Raw genomic sequence first — 18722 nt, 5'->3', positions numbered from 1 at the left:
CGAGTGTGTGCCAATTTTGAAATATGGCTAGGTGTATTAGACGTAAGCGTACCCAAAAGGATCCATATGGACTTCATTGATGAGAAAGAGAACATCGAAATAGGAAGAACCTGGCAGCCTAGGAAACGATGGAAGGAATTAGAAAATACTACCTTACCTACTAGAACTAGTAGACGAATAGCAGTCCAGCTCAGTTTGGATTGGTTGACAACGAATAATAAGAAGTATACGCTAAAATATTCGACCCCTCGTAGCAGAAAAGGATCCGGGAAAGCTACTCGTGGCTACAGACAGTACTTCTAGCCACTGCTGCCCACAGACCAAACCCAAAAAATTATAATCCACCACCACACCACACCACACCACAACCACTTACCATCCCATCCATCATCCACCCGTCAACCCATCCACTCATTCACCCACCCACTTATTACATCCATTCAAGATCCACACACCACATTTTTATTTCTTGATTTCCCTTTCCCCTCCAAACCCTCTCTCGAACTCAATCCTCACTTATCGATAAAAATCCCTCTGCCACATTCTTCGAACATAGACCATACCGTTCGAATAAGAACATCAACAGTCGACAGTCGACGATTTCATCGGTAGTGTTACTTGTTATATTAATATTTTAAAGTATCACTACACATCGCCGCTTACATCTCCGATCAACACAACCTTGGATTTTCATAAACTATCTTAGCATACCCGTCGATTGATCAACACCGAACCACTAGCTAGTCAAGCTCGCGACGGCCCGCACAACCACTACAATTTATTATTACTATTACTTCTTCACTCAAACTACCAAAAGTTTGACACGACGCCGTCCAACCTTAAAAATCAATTGAATTTTGTGCTTTGACGTTGACTCGCTTCTTCGTCTGCATCTTCTGCATAGAATTCATATAAACTTCACAGGTTTTTCTGCAATACATTATCGGTAGTCCAATCCAGAACATTCTTCAAGAAGTTGTGAGGTGGGACATAGCCTGGGCGAAGACTCCCCCCCCCTTCACCAACCCATTTTCAAGGATATCTTCACTCCGACATTCTCGAATCGAGAGTTGTGGGTGGGAGATAATTCCTTGAAAGAGACATCCCGATGCCGTAAGTACTTGAATTCACAACATAACTGTCACACTGATAGTTGCGACATAATTAGCGGTCTAGCTTCACCTATGCTGACTCTTTTATTTCCCATAGTCTTCGTACAAGGGGTCCAACAACTCGAATACCAATCGATACCCAAAGTCCATATACTACTCCATCACACTCTACTTCAAATTCTAGATCCAATTCATTCTCCGAAGGATCGTCGGGTCACATTCGCTCAGACGATAGTCACGAATTTTCAGACAATTCCCAAGACTCTTGGAACGGACAAGATTACTCAGACGATATCGAACCCTCTGAATCTGCTTCACGGCCACGCGCACAGGCAAGATACATAGACAGAGGGCAAATTAGTTCCCGAGAACATAGTACAGGTCGACCAGCTCCCAGTGAACGTGCACACTCAAATTACGATCGCCCCGCACGCCGTCATACTCCGGCCGCTGAACGAAATCACCGCCCGTCTGCTTCAAGAGTGCACCGGCACACAGCACCGGGACCAGTAACAACCGTGGAGCAACTAGATGATTACCCAGGCTATGGCCGAGGCTATCCTGCTCAGCAAACCGCTCCGTATGGTGGTAGAGTAGCGCCTCCGCCTGGATATGCCCCAAATGGATACCCCGCTAGTGCAAGTACCCAATATGCACCACCTTTTGGCAATCCCGCTGTTGCTCCCCCACCAGGGCCTGGTCCAGGAGCTTTGACACATTATGGTGGCGGATATCCTCAACAACAATATAACCAAACTTCAAATCCATTTGCACCACAAAACCAGTCTTCATTTGCACCACAACCATCCCCAAGTCCAGGCGGAGCCAGCTATTTTAACAGCCATAACAGACACGATTCAATGACATCTAGACACGATCCAATGGCATCTAGACATGATCCAATGGCATCTAGACATGATCCAATGGCATCCAGGCATGATCCAATGGCCGGGCACAGTGGGCACAACACTCCTGCTGGATATCCTGGCCATCCCAATCAAGAGCTTATGCATTATGCACCACAGCAAGGCTACCCTGGTAATCAGCCTTATGGTGGAGGTCAAGGTTATCCAGGGTACCCAGGATACATGCCTCCTGCTATGTCTCCGGGAATGTCTCCAGGTATGCAGGCATTGCAACATGGACATCACGGACAACAGCACGGACAGCAAAACATGGCAATGGCTCCAGCAGGAATGCAATACTTCCCTCCTCAATTTTCCCCGCCTGCTCCTGAGCCAGCTCCAGCTGCCTCACCAGTACCAGTAATTGATATTGAGATGGAGAAGAAAATGGTGTTAATGGAGGAACAAATGAAAAACGCTAAGATAGAGTCTGATAGGGCTAGAGAGCAAGCAGAGGCCGCCCAAAAAGCATCTGAAGCTGCACAGAAGGCCTTGGCCGACAAGGAGGCACGAGAACTCAAAGAGAAATTGGACGCCGAAGAAGCTGCTGCAGCTGCACAAAAGCTAGCAGACGAGAGGGCCGAATGGGCAAGGAAAGCTAACGAAGTCCAAGCTGCGATTGAGAAGAGAGCTGCCGAGAAACAAGCTGAACTAGAAAAGAGGGCTGCAGATATGGAGGCTGATCTAAAAAAGAAGGCCGCTGAAGCTGAAGCTGATTTGAAAAAGCGAATGGAAGAAGCTCAAACCTTACTAGCGGCTAAACTCGCACAGGAAGCAAAAGCGGAAAAAGAGGCCGCCGATGCGGCTGCTCAAGCTGCCTTGAAGGCCGAATGGGAGAAGAAGGCATCTGAAGCACAAGCGGATCTAATGAAGAAAGCCGCGACAATGGAAGCAGATCTCAAAAAGATGGCTGCCGATAATGAAGCTGATTTGAAGAAGAAAATGGAAGAGGCACAATCAGCTTTGGCGGCCAAATTAGCGAAAGAAGCCAAGGATGCCGCAGACGCTGCAGAGGCCGCACAAGCCGCGGCTATCAAAGCTGAATGGGAAGCTAAAATTGAGGCTGAGAAACAATTGGCATTGGCAAAGGGCGCCGCGGATGCATTGAAAGCTAAGGAAGATGAAGCAAAAGCTAGAGCGGCCGAAGAGGAAGAAGCAAAGAAGAAAGCAGATGAGTTAGCCGCTGCCATCGCTGCCGCGACCGCGGCTGCGACTGCGGCTGCAAATGCTGCTAATCCACCACCACCGCCTGCTCCACCAGCGGATGAGAAAAAGAAACCTATCAAATTCAAGGATGCCGTAGGCAGAAAATTCAGCTTCCCATTTCAGTTGTGTGCAACATGGGCTGTAAGTCATTCTTTCATTGTTCTTTCCCTTTGAAAGCACAATGCAATTAGTTGTTAACAATTTTGTACAGGGCATGGAAGAATTGATCAAACAAGCTTTCCTTCACGTCGATATTATTGGTCCCCACGTTCAAGAAGGTCATTATGATTTGATCGGGCCCAATGGTGAGATCATTCTACCACAAATATGGGAAACAGTGATCGAACCCGATTGGGCGATCACTATGCATATGTGGCCAATCCCAGAACCGCCAAGGCCAGCACCTCCACCTGGACCTCCTGGACCACCCCCAATGAATCCAAATGGTAGGCCCCGAAGTTCTCATGGATATCCTCATCATCAATTTCCTAACCGTCCCCCAACAGCACCTCCCAGTGGCGTCAGACCTCCTGGGCCTCCCCCTGGTGTAGCTATGCCACCTGGAGCTGGACCTAGACCACCACCGCCGCCACCTGGATTTGGAGGTCCTCCTCCTCCTCCTCTTCCTCCCTTTATGTCTCACCCAACCGGCCCACCCGGACCAAGAATCGTAACGGTCAAACCAAAAAAGAAGTCAGAGTCCGGAATGTTGGAATGGATGGCAGGCAGGAAACCTACACCTTCATCTAAGAGTATAAAATCTACCTTACATATCTTTCGATCACATTACTTACTGAACAAATAGGTCGATCCAAAAAATAAATATTGCGAAAATTAGTGTCACGTGAATCACTCACTCAAATCCTTATTACCCCTTTGAACGCTAGGAGTGCCATAATCATAGCGACGACTTCCTGATCAAAAAATTTCTGACCTCAAGATTCCTTACCTGGAACTGGATCCAGGTCACATAGATTCCATATGTCAACTTTGGCTGGGAGGCAGTATCTCAAAAGCTAGAGCTATTTCCTTTTGTGAGTTTTGGTGTGGGCGACGGGTTGCGTATTCTCAAATCCTTAATTTTTGTTCAAAGGCATATATCTTTCTACCTCAGAAAGGCGAGTCGCTTCGCCTACATCAAAGATGAAGCTAATATGTTTACATTTCTTCGACATTTTCATTGTTTTTTCTCTTTCATCTAGCTAATGTCTTTCAGCGTGCTTTGGTTTTTCAATTTTCTTAATATTTCGGGGGTTTCTCTTTTGATACCATCTTGGGATATACAAATTTTCTATTGCGTTTTTAACTTCTATTTTACTTTTGGATGGAAGACAAGTTTTGGACGGGGAGTGGAGATATGACACCAAATGATTACGAACAGATGAGATAAGAACTTGAATGAGAGACGAAAGGGATGGACGGTATTGGATAGGCAGGGAAATGGATGGCGCATCATTTCTTGTTTTACATCTTTATGGCATGAAACGGTGTTGAGATTTTTTATGATGAGGCATTACTTACATCCTTTTATTCTTAGCTGTGGTTCTTTTTTTGTCCGTCAATGTTATAGAATGTTTATAGGACTGCGACTATTCTGTATTTGTTTCTAGCTCGTCTCCTTTGTTGCAGATGCGCGGTATAGCAATACACGTGAAAGTTTGAGGGATCAGGTTGAGTGGAAGATTGGATAGGGAGGAAATGAGAGGAAAGCAAGCAGTTGGCAACGGAAGAGTTTTGTATTCTTTTTGGAGGATGAGGGGCGAATATTATCAGGTACTTGGTAGTATTATGAGAGAGTGAGAAGATCAAGATGCGGGAAGTGGGAAGTGGAGTGCAACGAAACGGAGTACAGTAGTAGCTTTCACACGAATAAAATATCTTTACATCTTAGAAAATACGTTATTGTTCAACCTCTCTGCAACGCATTTTTGAAGGCCGTGTGTTACATGTACACCAGGCGAAGTGGTACGCGCTCCATGCAATTAAAATTCAGACTCGATCTTCATGCCAAGTGAAAACGGATATGCATATACATACGCATGACTCGGTCACCTTCGGAATATATCGATGTGTTCTCGACTCGCTCTAAAAATGTGAATACCCGCAATAGCGCAGTAGTACAGAATTTTCACAAACGTGTAGATCATGTATGTATGTGTGCATGCATGTATATGTGCATGGGTGAAGGCAACTGGAGGGGAAGGGGGTTGGGGGTTGGGGGGGAGAAAGATGTGGATTTGTATGGATGGATGAGTGAGTTGTGTTGTGTTGTTGTGTTGTGAATGTCTTTTTTTTTGTACTCGGTGAGGTGGGTGGGCTAGGCGCCTACTGGGTGCGGGTGAGGGTTGCTGGGCGGGCTGTGTAATCGTTTACATGTTGATGATCATGTGGGTAGTCATGTGAGGGGTGGGTGAGGGGTTGGATGGGTGGATGAGGATGAGGAAGAGGATGGTTTGTGATTTGTGATTTGTAATGATGATGATGATATGAGGGGTTTTGAAGTTGCTGTTAGTGGTGGGTTGGTTGATTAGTGCGCTGGAATGAGTTTCTGGTTGGATTTTAGGGTTAGATTGGGTTGGGTTGAGAGTGGTGATCTTCAGTATTTGAGGTTGGGCTTGGGTTTGTTTATCTTTGGGGGCTGGGTGGCGGGACGGGGGTTGAATTTGGGATGTTGAGATTTTGAGATTTTGGGACGGGAGAAGAAATGGAAGTAGTTTGAGTGTAGCGGATTAGCTGCTTACTTGAATGCAATTGTATTAATCTTGAGCATTTCAAGGAGTAAGGAGGGAGTACTTGGCTATTAAAATTTGGTGGCGGGGTAAACTCACCGGGAAGTTTGAGAATAGGATAGGTACAGACGAGGGAGGGGTTGTGTACTATCTCGACCACCAAAAGTAGTAAATCGATTGATTTTTAGGGGTATACTTACTAATTGGGCTTTGATCAAACATCTATTTTTATAGTATTATATGTATTGTGTACGAATTTCATATATTTTCAAACTTTTCAACGGTTGAGAATATATCTGCTTTTCTTGATGTGTCTCGATGTGAACTTTTACACTTGTGAGATTACAGCCGGGGAAAAATGCAAATCGAATAAGTTTTTCTGATCATGAATCTGATTTTTGCAAATGGAATACATTTCTTAGGGACTGGAATTTTAGTGGATGCGGAAATATTTTACAACTCAGAGTGTTGTTTTTCAGAGTATAACTGGGAAATTGGAGAATTGGGCACTCACCGGGAGCGGTTGAATTTCTTGACTTGTTTATATGAGTTTTCTGGACTATATGCGAGCTGATGTGATGAGTACATGGTTTCATTGTGTCAATTTGTATGCAATGGATATTTTCAAAGTTTTGAGGGACCTAATCAGTGACTATGATGTGAGTTTGAGCGATACTCTGACAAGTATTAAAGTATTCAAGGGGAATGAACGATAATCAGGATGCATTTCGCGATTTGGAAAATGAAATCGACATAGGTGAGTAGGTTCTTGTTTCGGTTTGCTATTTGAAGACATTTATTACACAGTACAGGAGGTATTCGGTAGAGTTGATCTCCTCGCTTTTGCGTAACTTTATCCTAGGAGTCTACAATAATATCTAATTGCGAAACTCAATTTGTCACATGTGATGGTGTAAATCTTCCATCTTTTGTTTCAAGAAGAGGCCTATCATCACATCATCGGGCTCATGCATTATGTCTTCAAAGTCTCAATTTATCTAGGGCTAGAAATCTCAACATTCAGTTCGCAAGCTCTATAGTACTAGTTGTTGTGACAAGCAGCGTATCGTATCTTGATCTACTTATGTATCGGACAATAAGAGGACGGTGATAGTATTTCGATTTCATAATCAAATATATATTTATGAGGAATTATGTAGTATGAATTATCTACTTCACGAAAAGAAGTAGCACTCAACCCAAAACCTCCCTAAAGCTCATGGGGCATACTTATATTCCCGCGCAAGCATATAAACCTATTCTTAGTGTTCTTGGTTAATTAATAATTCTAGGCGCGGCATCACGTTTCCCTCGACACACGTTGAAGCGAGTATAGACTCGATATCAATATCACTGTACACATCGCGGAGGTAGGATCTGATCCAGACACATTAGCGAGCAGTGAATCCGTTGATTATAGCTCAAGAGGTTATTATCTAGTATGATAGACAGCTAACCCAGCTTCCGACGACCTTTATAAGTCAAGAATCAAAGCATATTCACTGGCTATCCGAGGAGCACACATAGCTTGAAGATTTTGGGATGGTAGTCAATTTTTCGAAGATTTGAAGAATGAAGTGATATTTGGCACCTGGTTTTAGCAATCAAAATTCAACTATCGGATCAAAGGTGGTATAGGTAGATTGGACATAGTAAAAATGTCAATCTCGAGGACGGCTAAAATCTTGTCTGGAGCCAACAACCATAGATTTTTTTCTGAGATATGCAACAAAACTTTTCCGACCTCGTCTTCTTGACTGTGAGTCTTTCTGTAACAATATTTAACCCTCATAACTCACTGCTTGTACGAAGAAAACCATTACCCGAATTTTTATTCGAGGCATGCAACGAAATTCTTGTTAATGGTATTACTGGATGCTCTTTTCCAAAGGGTTGATTTGTAGCAGCCCAAGAGTGGAGGAATATCGCACAGCAGGATAAAGATGACGGGAAGTTTGCCAGAAGCAAGAGTAGATATAATTCCTGCTAAAAATCACTACACTTGTAGTAGCTGTTGGGAATGTAGATGCCGTATTTTAGGAAGATTGAGGATGCATGATGCTAGTCAAAACACCGATGGCCTTCTTTTCGAATTCGAATAAATTTAAGAGTAATCAGGTAGGATCAAACCAATCATCAAACTTATTGAGAATCTGCAATTTTAAGAGAGACGGAATCGGCGATATACTTGTGACCGGGATTTAGATGTAGCATATAAATATCTCGACTATTTCATCGTAAGAGACACGTAGAGCACCCCGTTTGCCCATGAGTCGTCAAGATTTGACTTGAAGATTCAGAGAGCTAGAGAGGAGAGCCGGAGGAGATCAATCGCTAAACCTGTTGACTCAACTTACATTTTTGTGGACGCTATGTTCAGGCGCAGTCAGGTGATGAAGCGAGGGGGTAGTGAGCGGGTAAGGTACGAGAAGCAGCCAGAAGGAATAAAGAGGGAAAATGGAAGGTAGTAAGCATCATTTATGTGCTATATTTGGCTTGATGGTGGGGGACGGGGGTGGGCTGAAGGCTAAGGCTCTTTATGAGATTTATTTTGCATTGCAATATAATAGCTTGATCGTTGCTGCTTACCATACTGACCACCCAGGATGTGAGTAAGTGTACCTAGGTAACGTAAAAGTGCCATAACAAGTAAATTGACATGGGGTACTTAGACGAAGTTCGTTGCAAGATAATAGCAAGGGATCTGAGCCCTGGTTATAACGATTCACTACTTTGGATTGAAGCAAGACATTCACCGAACTGTACTAGAGACGGATATCCAGAAATACGTTTCTCAATGCGTGGTTGCATTTGATAATTGGAACTGTTTTAGAGTAAATTATGGGGAAGATTCTAAGTCGTTGCGGCAAAACCTTTCGAATGAGTGTTGTGGGGTAGGAGGGGTAGGAAAGTAAGAGATACCAAAGAAAGGAAACTTTTGGGTAATGCCTGGACGTCATGGGAACTGGGACAAATAAATGAGTGGGGAAAAGACGGCACAATCAGTTTCAACTGCGCACTTGCAAATTAATGCTCAAGAAATATCTGGACTGAATTCTCGAGAAATTTGGATTGTGATTGTAGGTTGCGAACTGCTGAAATCGAATTGTGAGATCCGAAAGAGGGCCATTGAAACTTATCAGGTTCTGGAATAGTGACGAAAAGCAAAACTCCTCCACCCATGTCCATATCCACCATATCGAATGCCAGAGATCGTATAATATCCTCGATGTCGCTTGTATTAATTTGTCGGTATGAAGGCACCTCCATATTCACATCACAATTGACCCAACATTCTCCAAGTATTCTCATGATCGGCAACTGAGATTTTGTCAAAATGTACATTTTATTCACGTTTGCAACGTGGAAAGCAAGCTTCATAAACATTTTTTAATGGAGATGCTGCATTCCTAGCTCATGATGCGACTAGACCATGTAAATAAACCCCATTCCGACCCGATGACGCTGAAGAATTGTTCAAAATCCTGTGATAAATGTTAGCTCGCCCACTTCTTCGCACAAAACTTTCCGAGAAAAAAACATACTGAGAGGAGTGAAGAACCATCTGTTCTTTCCTGATGTGTATCTCTCCTCCAAAGCCTTCTTGACGGTCTTCTTGGCCTCCTCACGTTGAGAAACCTCCTTGAAGGTATCTGCGGAAACGACACCCTTCAATCCCTCCAACTCAAGAGTGTAACGTGTTGGCATCAAGTGGTTGTAGTTGATGACCTTGATGAAAGGCTTGACCTTGCTGCGCTTGGTTTGCTTGGCCTTGGACATACGGCGAGTGATTTGGGATGGGTAACGCTCGATACCGGCGACCAATGCGTGAGGGTATGGGTGGGACTTGTTGCCGGCATCCTGGGGTTGGATGATCACGACCTGTAATTTTTCCTCCATCAGCAGATATTCCTTACAACTCCAATTCGGGTAGTCCATTTGTCGTCGCTCTGTGATTCATAAAATTGCTCGATTGAATTCGTAGTTTCGTAGTAAATGGTAAATAAATGGTGAAGAGTGAAAATTTACCTTCTTTCCGGCATATCTGCCTCTGGTGATGATGGCAACACGGCCGGTCTTGAGGACTATAAGTTCAAATTAGAATCTTCGTAATCTCGCGATCTATCATTCCGGAGTAAACGTACACTTCATGTCGACTGTGGTTAGTTGTCGAAGGGTTTGTCGTAGTCGTAGTTAATTCGAGGTTATTCAGAATTCTTTTCCTAAAATCTAGCTCGGTGCGAAAGAGCCCTCGCTTATCATACACGTGATGGTGGCGCTAAAAAGATGTGGCTGGTCAGAAAAAAAAGATGTGGCTATCGAGTAAGAGCGCAAGGAGGATTTGATTGGCTATCAATTGTCCGTTCAAATTTCATCTTATGGATTGATTCGCGCTAATCAATTTATCCTAAAACTGTCTGTGCTTAATGGTTGCCCCGCTGCGTCCCCAGCCAGCTCACGAAAAGTAAATAAACAGTTCTTGACCGCTGTGTTTTACTTTATGGATTCCTTTCAAACTTCTTAATGAAAAAAGCAGAGACACTCTATGCTCAGTCGATACCCAATGCCACTTGGCGATTACAATTAATACAATCATAACCCCCTTGCCTTTTTGCATAATTTGGGGTTTATTCCCACATCTTCTTCACATCAACAAGTCACTCCATCGTATTTGGATTTTGTATCGCGAAGTTCCTCGAGTACATACATACTACTGGATCTTCTCCACAATATCAACATTCCACATAAACACATTCCGGGGATTTATCCTCCGCAATGCCTTCTTCAGAGAGAGAATCTTCTCGCGATGGCGATAGACTTGCTCTTGTACATAGAAATTCCGCGCATTCCATATCCTCATCAATAGATTCTGGACGAGCAATTGTTCCAATGTAAGCTTTTATTCATCTCGTCTGTAGGTCAACATAATTCTGACTGTGATTTTACAGGTGGGATAGTTCTGATCCAGAACGCGCACCTCCTCCACTTCCCATGAACCCCTCATCCCCGAGTGTCTCATCACGAGGAACTTCGGCTGCTATCAAGTCTGCACATGCGGCGCTTACTGAAAGAGCTCGCGACAATACTTATTTCATCAACATACCACCCCCAAAACGCCTCACAGAACCATCTCCTGAACGTTTACTGATCAAGGGTACTGCTCCCGGTCACAAACGAATGCAATCTCTGCAAAATGGTAGCGTTAGAGATTTGAGTAGTTTTATTGAAAGTGGAACTTTCGGTCCATTGAAACCTCCAGAGAAAATAACAGCAAGACCTCCTACACCACACGCCAGCAAGGATTTCTCATTCGACCAGTCACCAGAGAAGTTTTCCGACAAGATGTCGGATAGAGATTCGGTTCGAGCCACTACACCTACGAAAAGAGCCGAGTCGCCTCGGGAAAGACGCGACTCTATGCATGTACGACCTTCACTGCGCCGGCCACCCCATGGTGGGTTTGGCGAAAACACGCCTCCTCAATCAGCCACGATGCAGGCTCTTCACAACATGACGACCAAGGAGACGGATCCACCTCTTGCCAATGTCACCAATGGCTCTACTGCTTTAGTGCGACAACCTCAAACGTTCGATGCCATATCAAATCAAATTCTCAGTCTCACCAGTATATGTACCAGCCTTCAGAGAGAAATGGCGCAATTGAGTAGAAGAAGTAAAGATAACGCCACGGATCTAGTCAGTCTAAAGGAAGCGACAAATGCCAGGGATGAGGACATACGTAAGAGTCTCCGAGAATTGGTGACTGGCTTGTCTGATGCTGGCTCCGAGCGTACATTATATGGAGGCAACAATCTTTACGCAGATAGCAAAGGACACGCTTCACCATCCTCATCACGAAATTCGAAAGGGTTTTCGCTTCCTCGAATCCCTAGCCCAAACAGCTTCGCTGCTTCATTGGATCGAGAAACCTTATTATCCACCCCACTTACGAGAGATCACGGCCGAGAACATATTAGCGACGCTGCTGCGCATGCTGCTAGTGTGGCTCTGCTCGAAAAGGTACTGCGAGAGATGGGCACTAAGGAAGGACAGGAGCTGTTAATATCTCGACTTACGGAAATCGCCGAGCAGCTTGGCCGAGAAGGCATGTCGACAGCCAAAAAACTAGAGGACTTGGTGGAATTCATCAAGAAAAACACTGAAATTTCTCAAGCTCTAATTGCCCGTCACAACAACAACCGCGAACAAGAGACAAGGGGACGTAAATATAGCTTTGAAGAAGATTCGCCGAGATTGGAACTGGATTTCGATAGGCCGGCTTCTGTCGCACAGAAACTAGAGGCTCTTGTCGCTACTGGAGCAAATAGAGACAGGCGCAAGTCGCAAGGACCTAATCGATCAGGTGAAGTATTAGGTGATGATGTCATCCAAGTTATACGAAGTGTCAAGGATAGCGTCGCTCAAGGAGGTGGCCTTACTGCGGAAGTCAAGGCGCTAGTTCGAGAACTTCGTGGTGAGGTTTTGGGTATGGGGCGAGAGATCGGAAGAAAATTAGATCAAGCCAGCAAGGATGGAGCTTCCAATGGCGCTGATGTCAGTATTGTCGTTCAAAATGGTCTGGAGGAATTGAAAGAGCATATGAATCAACTCATCCGTGAAAGTCGTCGACAAAACTCCGCTTCCGCTTCTACACAAAAGATCGACTACAAAGAAGTCTATAACGTGGTACGCTCAGCGGTAACTGAAAAATCCGAATCAAAAGAAGATATTATCGATGCAGTTCGAGAAGCTTGGGAAAATTACAAACCGGATATCGAATTGCAGCATTTTGGTCTCGAGCGAGAGGAACTATTAGCATGCTTGAAGGAGGGAATTCAAGAGTTCGCGCCTCAGAATGAACCGGGAGCAACGCGAGAGGAAGTCTTTGCCGCAGTTATTGAAGGATTGAAGCATTTCACTCCACCGCCAGTTGATAACGAATCTCTCTCCCGAGACGAAATTCTCGATGCCGTTCGTGAGTGCCTCGAGGAGTTTGAGTTTCCAGCTGCACCAATGCCAGAGCCTCGCGAACCTGAAATCACCAGAGACGATATGCTTGATGCCGTGGCAGAAGGTCTTAGAACTTTCGACTTTTCTGCAAACCCTACGGCACTCAGTGCAGAGGTTCTTCAAGGTTTCACTCAAACTGAAATGATTCAAGCCGTTAGAGAGGGTCTTAAAGAATTCGACTTTGCTGCTCTCAATCGTGGTCATGATGACATCACAAGAGACGATATGGTGATTGCTATTCGAGAAGGGCTCCAAACATTTGGACTTGCGAACCAAAGTCGTGAAGTGGATGGAGGTGTTACTCGAGATGATGTGGTAGGCGCAGTTACCGAAAGCCTACACACGTTTGATTTTCCCGGTAGTATTCATCCACCACATCATGACGAGGAGGCCATCACTCGCGACGACATGTTTGAAGCTGTAAGAGCAGGTCTTGAAAGCTTCGAATTTCCCACTTTGAGCAGAGAGGTCGGAGATAGTATTAGCCGAGAAGACGTTTTCGATGCCGTGAAAGAGAGTCTCCACAATTTCAACTTTGGCGCATTAATACCAGCCTCTGATCCCGAGGAAAAAGAAACAGGAATTTCTCGGGAGGATGTTTTCGAGGCTGTTAAAGATGGCCTGCAAACATTTGATTCCGCTCTCACACGCGAGGTTGGTGGAAATACTGGCATTAATCGCGGCGACATCCTTGACGCTGTGAAAGAGGGACTTCATACTTTTGATTCAGCTCTTACTAGGGACATTAATGGAAGCGGCAATCTTACACGCAACGATGTAATGGATGCTGTCAAGGATGTTTTGACCACTTTCGATTCTGCTCTTATTCGAGGAAACGCCGAAACTGGAGCAACCCGCGAAGAAATTGTCGATGCAATGCAGGAAGTCATGACCAAATTCCATGGTTCATCCATAGCTCAAGGTCCAAGCCAAGGAATTACTCGCGATGATGTTGTAGATGCTGTGCAAGAGGTCCTAGAAGGGTTCAACTCTGCTCTAACCAAAAATGTCGGAGGTTCTGCAACTCGTGCTGAAGTTTTCGAGGCTATCAAAGTTGGTCTTGAATCACATGAATCTAGTGGTAGCATAACTCGGAATGACGTCCATGAAGTTATCAAAGAGAATCTTCAGAGTTACCACATCGAAAGTGCCCTTACCCGGGACGAAGTTGTGGAGGCCGTCCAAGAAGTATTGACGGCGTTCGATTCTGCATTAACCAAAGACGCTTCTTCAACAGTTACACGAGACGATGTCCTTGGGGCTGTGAAAGAAGGACTTCAAGCGCAGACATCTAGTATCACACGCGATGAAGTTCTCCAAGCCATAAAGGACGGCCTTCAATCGAAAGAAATTGCATCAACCCGCGAGGATGTCGATTCGATTACTCGGGATGATGTATTTGATGCTGTGAAGAACGGATTTGAGATCCATGACATTGGAGGAAGCGTCACCCGGGATGACATTCTCGAAGCTGTCAAAGGTGCTAGTTTCACTCGTGAAGACATACTTGATGCTGTGAAAGATGGACTCCAGACCTTCGATTCTGCTTTGACAAGAGGTGTCACACCTACATGTACTAAAGCTGATGTTTTTGAAGCTGTACGAGTTGGTCTACAATCTCAGAGGTTCCCACCAACAGTCACGCGTGAAGATGTATTCGAAGCCGTGTCAGATGGCCTTCAGACATTCAACTCCGCCATCGTTAGCGTTAGAGAGGCAAATGCTAGCAAAGGCGACGTCTTTGACGCTGTCAAGGAAGGTTTCGAAACATTCAACAACGCTCTTACTCTTGATATCCCAGTAGGTGTTAGTCGTGAGGATGTTCTAGATGCAGTGAAGGAGGGGCTACAAACGTTTGACTCAGCGCTCACTAAAGAAAGTGATGTCAAGGTCAATCGAGAAGATATTCTTGAAGCAGTCAAAGAAGGCCTCGAAAACTTTGATTTCGCTGCTGCTAAGGCGTCCACCGAATTGAGCCGAGAAGTTGTGGAAAACATCACCCGTGACGATGTTATTGCAGCCGTGAAAGCAGGATTAGAAAGCTCACCTCAATCTGTTGACAACTTTACAGCTCAAGTCTCCGAACGCATACGTGAAATCATGGACTCTATACGAACCGAATTCAAGGCAGTTTCGGATGAAGCAAAACAACAAGTTGTTGCAAAGGGACGGGATTCCGAGCAATTACTCGATGCAACTAAAGATGGATTTGAGAAGCTCCGCTCTGACATCGAAGCTTACGTTGATCGAGCCTCTGATGTCACAGGTAAAGATGAGATTCTGGAAAACATGCGGGATAACTTCGCCACGCTGCGTTCCGAAGTGGAAGAACTTATCTCCAAAAGTTCAACTACTGGCTTTGAAAATGTTAACAGTGAACTTGAGCATCTTCGAGGTTCGATAGCGTCAGCATTGGTTCGATCAGGAGCAAATGATGACAAGGATGAGATTCTTGATGCCTTGAAGGAAGGTTTTGATGGCCTTAAAGCTGGTATGGAAGTCTCTCGATCACGAGATGTTGACGAAGAAAGTATGCCAGGAACCGGGGAAATCATCGACGCTCTGCAAGACGGGTTCTCTGTTCTTAAAGCTGAGGTTGAAAAGGTTTCCAACAAGCCTATCGATATGACCGTTAATCATGAAATTCTCGACACACTCAAGAAAGGTCTAGAGAATGTTAAAGCCGACCTTGAAATTCTCAAAGAGAATCATAAGAATGAGCAAGCGCTGGCAGAAATCTCTGATCGTGCATTGGTTCCAGCTACCGACAACCTCTCTCATAATGATATTGGGAATCTAGAGATGCTCATTACCCAGCTTGGCATCAAAGTAGCAGCACTCGAGTCGAAGGAGCAACCTGCACCACAACTTGCTCCTGGTTCTGTGACCAAAGAAGATTTAGCCAAACTCGAGGAGCTACTTCGAAATGTTCAAGATAAAGTGGAGGGGGTTGTTACGCGCGAGGTCATTCCTGATGAAGCTAGAGTCAAGAAGGAGGACCTTGACGCTATTGAGATTTTGCTTCACAATACGAAAGCTAAGCTTGATGAGATCGATCCTGAACAATCCGCTAGGAAGGAGGACATTGAGACTATGGGTGTCTTTGTCCTTGAAACCCGAGACGGCGTGACTGCATTGATTGAACATCTCGAGGAAGTCTCGAAGAAAGATGACATCACTTCCATCGAAACTGTCGTCGGTGAAGTCATGACTGCCCTTGCAGAACTAAAGGAGCAGGTCGGTAACGAATTCAAGAGTCTAGACAAGGTCACTAAAACGGACGTTGAAGCTGTCGAATCTGTATGCCTTGATATCAAATCTGCTATCGAGCAAACTGTCCTTCCAGAATTTGCAGCTTTAGCCACAAAAGATGAAGTTACCACACTGGGTACTTTGGTCAAGGAAACCGCCGGTCGAATTGAATTGCATGCAACAACTAATGCCAAAGCTTTCGAGGACCGACAGGCCGAAACTGTTGGTGTTAGTGAACGCGTTACAGAAGTCAAATCTTTCCTCATGGAATTCAGAGATGCAGTTAAAGAGAAGCTTGACGAAGGTACAGCCAATGTCGAGACAGTCCGCACATTCCTTGAAGGTCTTGGAGAAACTATCAACAAGAATGACACTATATCCGAAGATCTACAAGCAATGTTCCATGCTATGACAGAAGAGTTTGAAAAGACTAATGCTGGTATGGTTGGATCTAAGCTCGAGACTGATGAAAAGTTTCAACAAACATGGGATAAACTCGATTCACATTTTGAGGAAAAGTTCACTGAAATCATTACCAAGTATGACGAGCTCCAGAACTTCTTGGAAGAAAGAGCCACAGCTGGTGTTGAAAAAACGACAGAAGTTGAGGCTAATATCCTGAGCACAAAGCAAGTGGCCGAGGATGTCAAGGGCCTACTTGATACATTAATAAGTGCTGTGACAGATTCTTCCGAAAAGATGGAAGAAGCTTCAAAGACAGTTTTTAACCGAGTTGATGAAACTTTTATCAGAGTAGAGGAAACTCACGCCGATGCTAAGGCCGAGCACCAGCTCACACGTGAGCAAATCTTGAAGACTTTAGGTGTTGTAGAAGGAGTTCATGGAACTGTGACGGAGTATAATCCCCAAATTCTCGACATGATCAAGGATGTTCTTAATATGGTTGGTCAGCATTATGAACATTCAAAGAATTCAGCAGAGACAATTCAGGAGAAGATCGCCGAAATTCCTCCTCCACCAGAAATCCCACCTCCTATCGAATACGATGATACGCCTGTTCACGAGAAGCTTGATAAGCTTGTGGATCATGTTCAAGAAGCTGGAAAGTCTGTGGCACAATTGGAGATGCTTGACAAGATACATCGACAAATGCTGTCAACTGCTGCAGAAGTTTCTCAATTTGTCTCCACCCAAACCCAAAAAATTGCAGACGAACATGAAAGTAAGGAACAAGCTGCCGCAGAAGCTGCCATTGCCCTCGAAAGACGTCTAGTCCAAAAGGAACAGGTTGAGGCATCAATTGCTTCACTCAAAGGGGAAGAGAGAGCTATGAAGGAATATATTACCAAGCTTAAGACTGATAAGGAAGATTTGCTTCATCAAAAGATGAGACTTTCTTCTGATGTTTCTAGCTTGGAGACAGCTTTAAGAATCCGTCGTGAAGAATTACAGGAGATGGAAGAAAGAGCCGAAGGTCTTGAGAGACGCATCCTTGAGGGAGTCATTGATCATTCCCGAGCTCTTTTATTGGCGAATGGTAATCGAAAGAAAGCACGAGATCCCATGAGCCGTAAACGAAACCCTGCTCAACGCAATTCAACGGCTCATTCTATCGCCTCGAGTGTCGCTTCAAAAACTCCATCGATTACACAAGGTGCTGTTAATATGGCAATGAAGAATCGCTCTCCCACCAAAGGACCTCAAGCCAATCAGGCCCAAAGACGCATTCTATCCCTGAGTCAAATCAACAATAATCTTTCAACTGGTAATTTCAAACGCACTCACAGTGTCAAACAACCCAGTGCTTTTACTCCACGTAAAAGTAGCTGGGGAGGAGACTCAAACAAAACCAGCAATTATGGGGAACTGAACAAGGAGAATCTGGCATTGAAAGAATATGAAGATGAAGATGAAGAAAACAAAGAGCTAGGCCATCTTTCTGACCACGAGGGTGGAAATCAAAGCGACTCAAACACGATGAGGAGAAGCAGTCATGGTACTACTGTTATCACTGGAAATGAAGGAACAGAGTATTCGGAGAGTATTGATGGTGGGGGAAGAGATCGAGATGAGGATAGAGATAGGGATGAGGGATCAGAATCGGATTATGAAACGGAAACAGATTTGGGAACTAACAGTCATTTGGGTACCGAAAGTGAATTGTCGAGTAGTAGTTTGGGACAGGGAAAGGGAAAGGACTATAATGCGGTGGTTTTGTATGAAGAGGAAGTTGCTTAGTTCGTCGGTGGTTGGAGATGGAAATGAGGGGATTGATATGAAGAGTGGAAGAGCTTTTCGTAAGCTACAAATTTATGCGGTAATGGTCTAATTCTTGTATCTTCCTTGACCCGCTTACTCGCTTTGGGAAACAGAGGAAGGGGTGGCTTTTTTTTGCTATGAAGCAAGGGATTACGACAGAACCTACAATATACCCTAGTATGTCGGTTTCTTGATGAAGTCCTGATTGAAGTTTATGGTTGTTACATTTTTTTTCTTTTCTATGAACAGCGTTTTAGCGATTAGTATATTTTATATCCTTTTTGGTT

General features: G+C 44.5%; 4 protein-coding genes across 4 annotated transcripts; 2 read left to right on the top strand and 2 right to left on the bottom strand.

The window, feature by feature from the left end:
* Positions 1-1108: 1108 nt before the first annotated feature.
* Bfra_004742 (putative tpr repeat protein oca3 protein) lies at positions 1109-4045 on the top strand (the record flags this gene model as incomplete). The annotated part of the gene is made up of 5 exons (XM_037335138.1): positions 1109-1113; positions 1210-3364; positions 3435-3669; positions 3730-3975; positions 4029-4045. The coding sequence occupies 5 exons, from the start codon at positions 1109-1111 to the stop codon at positions 4043-4045; spliced, it is 2658 nt and encodes an 885-aa protein (XP_037193672.1).
* A 4934-nt stretch (positions 4046-8979) lies between these two features.
* Bfra_004741 (uncharacterized protein) lies at positions 8980-9339 on the bottom strand (the record flags this gene model as incomplete). The annotated part of the gene is made up of 2 exons (XM_037335137.1): positions 8980-9273; positions 9307-9339. The coding sequence occupies 2 exons, from the start codon at positions 9337-9339 to the stop codon at positions 8980-8982; spliced, it is 327 nt and encodes a 108-aa protein (XP_037193671.1).
* A 90-nt stretch (positions 9340-9429) lies between these two features.
* Positions 9430-10104, bottom strand: Bfra_004740ca (putative 60s ribosomal protein l27 protein; the record flags this gene model as incomplete). The annotated part of the gene is made up of 4 exons (XM_037335136.1): positions 9430-9437; positions 9498-9834; positions 9982-10037; positions 10098-10104. 4 exons carry the CDS (start codon positions 10102-10104, stop codon positions 9430-9432), a joined length of 408 nt encoding a protein of 135 aa, XP_037193670.1.
* Positions 10105-10728: 624 nt separating this feature from the next.
* Bfra_004739 (putative chromosome segregation atpase family protein) lies at positions 10729-18414 on the top strand (the record flags this gene model as incomplete). The annotated part of the gene is made up of 2 exons (XM_037335135.1): positions 10729-10844; positions 10902-18414. 2 exons carry the CDS (start codon positions 10729-10731, stop codon positions 18412-18414), a joined length of 7629 nt encoding a protein of 2542 aa, XP_037193669.1.
* Positions 18415-18722: the final 308 nt, after the last annotated feature.

The sequence above is a fragment of the Botrytis fragariae genome (assembly GCF_013461495.1).
Source record: "Botrytis fragariae strain BVB16 chromosome Unknown tig00000050, whole genome shotgun sequence".
Classification (NCBI taxonomy): domain Eukaryota; kingdom Fungi; phylum Ascomycota; class Leotiomycetes; order Helotiales; family Sclerotiniaceae; genus Botrytis; species Botrytis fragariae.
Note: the sequence above shows the minus strand (reverse complement) of the source record. Positions and strands in the feature narration are given on the sequence as shown.